At 40.3% G+C, this 3,176-nt stretch overlaps 1 protein-coding gene across 1 annotated transcript in view; it reads right to left on the bottom strand.

The window, feature by feature from the left end:
- Positions 1-305: 305 nt before the first annotated feature.
- ecm1b (extracellular matrix protein 1b) overlaps positions 306-3,176 on the bottom strand; it is a 7,037-nt gene continuing 4,166 nt past the window's right edge. Inside the window, exons 7-11 of the mRNA XM_080040103.1 lie at positions 2,679-2,890; positions 1,692-1,983; positions 1,395-1,597; positions 1,050-1,137; positions 306-879 (exon numbers count right to left, since the gene is read on the bottom strand). Coding sequence (XP_079896229.1) covers positions 694-879; positions 1,050-1,137; positions 1,395-1,597; positions 1,692-1,983; positions 2,679-2,890 — 981 coding nt within the window. The 3' untranslated portion in view covers positions 306-693. The remainder of the gene's footprint in view (positions 880-1,049; positions 1,138-1,394; positions 1,598-1,691; positions 1,984-2,678; positions 2,891-3,176) is intronic.

Raw genomic sequence — 3,176 nt, 5'->3', positions numbered from 1 at the left:
AAATATGTACAAATATCGTAACACATAAGCAAAATCATGGCTTTTAAAAATGTAACTCTTTGGTCATCTTACCAAGTGACACTCTGTTAAACAGCACCTTAATTTCTCTTGATATGCAAATTATTTTCTTTCATTGAATACTTTATTCACTTAGTCGTGTTTCAACAAATGTTAATTAATTTGGCAAAACATCCTGATTTTCTTTAGGATTTTATCAAATTGAAAACTGAAAACTGACCTTACCTGGCACACTGTGGTTAAACTTACAATAAAGACCTTGCAGGCAAGAATACAATACATTTATATTTAAAATTGTTTTATTAGAGCTGTTGTAGATATGGTGTGAACCACAAAACCATACAAAAACTGATTTTGCAGCTCCGAAGGAATCATAAAATGCATTCTTAATCAAGTATGTAAAGAGCAGCCTATAAAAAAATAGTGGTACAGTGATACAGACAACAGCCTGTTTTACAAACTAAGCATTTAACAACGATTATCTTCATAGATGTAATCTTGTGACGATAACAATGCCTCTTGTGTGATGAAAAGGCAGTAGATGAAGCTATATGTGTGATTTGTGCAGGAATACTTGTTCCTGTTCAGTGAGTGGAGGTCACCTCTGTCGCTAGCTTGCTGTTTTCCCAGAATGGCCCAGTGCCAGCAGGGTCAGCATCAACAGGTCATAAGGGTTTAGGAGAGAGGGCACAGTTTCTTCTTCTTCTGGCGTGAGACATTGGTTGCTTTGGTGACGGCGTCCACGAGAATTTGGGAGATACACTGTGGAGCCTCCTGTGAAGAAGGAGCCCGGCAACAGCGTCGGACAGCCAGAGGAGAAGCCTTCCTTGATGTACAAAGGCTCTCAGACATTTCCTGAAGCTGGTTTTATGAAGAGAAAACAATCAGACAAAGGAGAAATGGCATAGAAAATACATTCTGGGATCCTTTACGTACTATATTTGACTAGTACATTTAAAATGTTCTATTCTGACATTTCCTGCCCAATTTAGTACACACTCACTTCCCTTTCTTTCTTTTTTTAAACTCACCTTTTGCGTGAAACAAATGGTCTTGTCTTGATCCAGCAGGGGGCAGCATTGGCTCACCAAGCTCTTGAGAGGAAAGCCAACCGGGAACCTGAAAGGGTATCGGAGGTGTCAGCACATTTGGGGTCTAAACCTATCTTGGCACATTAGGCTACTTAAAATTAATTGATTTTCTGTGACAGAATTAACGTCAAAATGCGACAAAAGAAACTGAAAAAAACTGAAATTGTAAAAAAACAACAACAACAACAACAACAATAATAATAATAATAATAATAATAATAAATTAAAGAGGATGTAAATTAAGTAATACAGATGCGTGGAGCGATGTAGAGAGTCATGTCTTACTTGTTCTTGATGATCTTGTGGGTGTCACAGACTTTGCTGAGTGAGAGCCCTTCAGCCGCAAAAGTCAAATTGTAATGTGGGTCTGGAGAAAGGTTTTGGAAACAGCTATATCTATCATTTTCTCCATCACCCGAGGAACAACACTGGAAATCCACCTGTTCACCGTTAGCACTCGAGCAAAACCTGTCAAGCTCCTCACGCCACTAAAATATCAAAGGAGAAAGGACATGAGAAGATATCTGAAAAACCACTCGATTAAGCAAAAACTATTTGCGTTTGCAGGTTTCTTGGCTTCACCTTCTGATCAGCACAGTCGAGCGCGCCCTGCTTATTCCTGCAGCACTGTTTGAATCTCTTCTCCATACGATTTATGGTCTTAGCCTGTCGAGCAAGCCCTTCGTAGCCTGAACTTGGCAGGCACTTGATGCTATAGAGGGGGCGTAGCTTCTGGTTGCCACACAGTGATTCAATGGCATCTGCGGTTGGTCGTCCAGGAGGAAAGATGATGTCAATGTTCTGGGAAGTAGCTGGTTTCTTCACCTTCCTTTTTCTGTTTCCTCTGACACTATACGGAGTCACCACCACCATCCTAGAAAGTATGAGGCATAAGTGTATTAAAGCCAAACCTGACCAAATTCAGCATTTCAAAAAGAAGTGTTGGTTCCACAATGTGGTGTATCACTCAATAAAACTCTCTATAACTTCCCTTCAAATCACTTCTTCTTTCCTTTGTCTAAAAGGATAAATTTGGTGGTAATCTATATTTGCCGTATTGTCTCCTAATCCCAGGGAAAAACCTGATTGTTTGCTAGGTTGCAATCAGACTAACATAAACCCTGTGTAATACAAAAACATATTGATCAGTTTCTCAGATTTGTTTTCCTGGACCAAATTTCATTGTCTCACTCAAGCCGTTAACGGTCTGAAACACCCAGTTATTCCAACCGTGAACAGTCTATACTTTCTTGCATCTATACCCTGTTGTCTCAATCAGTACAAATTTAAGATGTACATCCTTAAAAAAAGAGCTCACGATTGTAGAGTTAAATTGTTTAAAAAGGCTTGGAAATTTCCTAATATTAAACTGAATACTCTAATATAATAGACACTTGGTGATGCTACTACTTACTGTACAAAAGCTTGATTGTCAATAGCAACTCATTTCTATTTGATGTACTTCCCAGCCACAAATGACATCAACTTCATCGCCACAAAATGTTACACCGTTCTGTTTGAATGTTCGTCTTAAGGCAACAAAAGGGGAAAGATTGAGAGACTAGATACCTGTCTTTCAGGCAAGTGTCGGGGTCAAAGTTGAAGCCGGTGATAGAGGAAAGCGGTGGCACCGGCAGCTCCTCTGTTGGCGCGTAGTTCGGGTTGGGAGCGTCGCCATGGAAGCAGTTTAGCCTGTCCCTGCCCGTACGTAAGCAGCAGTCATCAATACGATCCTTTACTGACAAGTCCTCTTTACAGAAGGATTCGATTGAGCGCTCCCACTGCAGCAGGCAGAGAAAAATAACACAGACAGCCGAGGATGGTCGAATTAAACCCTTTTACAGTAACATAATGTCTTCATATCTGAGGCTGTGCTGATTGAATGGATCACCAGCAAAATGTGTAGACACACTTAACCAAAACTACACAAACAAACATAGTTAGAGGAAGTCTTTAATATTAAGGTAAGGCTTTATTCACTGAAGAATTTGGGACATCTTTCTTGCCAGACCCCAGAGACCTCCACTGGTGCTCATGCCAAGGACTGTCTGTTATGTCTGTTCGCCT

Source organism: Ammodytes marinus (genome assembly GCF_949987685.1).
Source record: "Ammodytes marinus genome assembly, chromosome: 13".
Lineage (NCBI taxonomy): Eukaryota > Metazoa > Chordata > Actinopteri > Uranoscopiformes > Ammodytidae > Ammodytes > Ammodytes marinus.
This window is presented reverse-complemented; position numbering and strand designations above follow the sequence as displayed.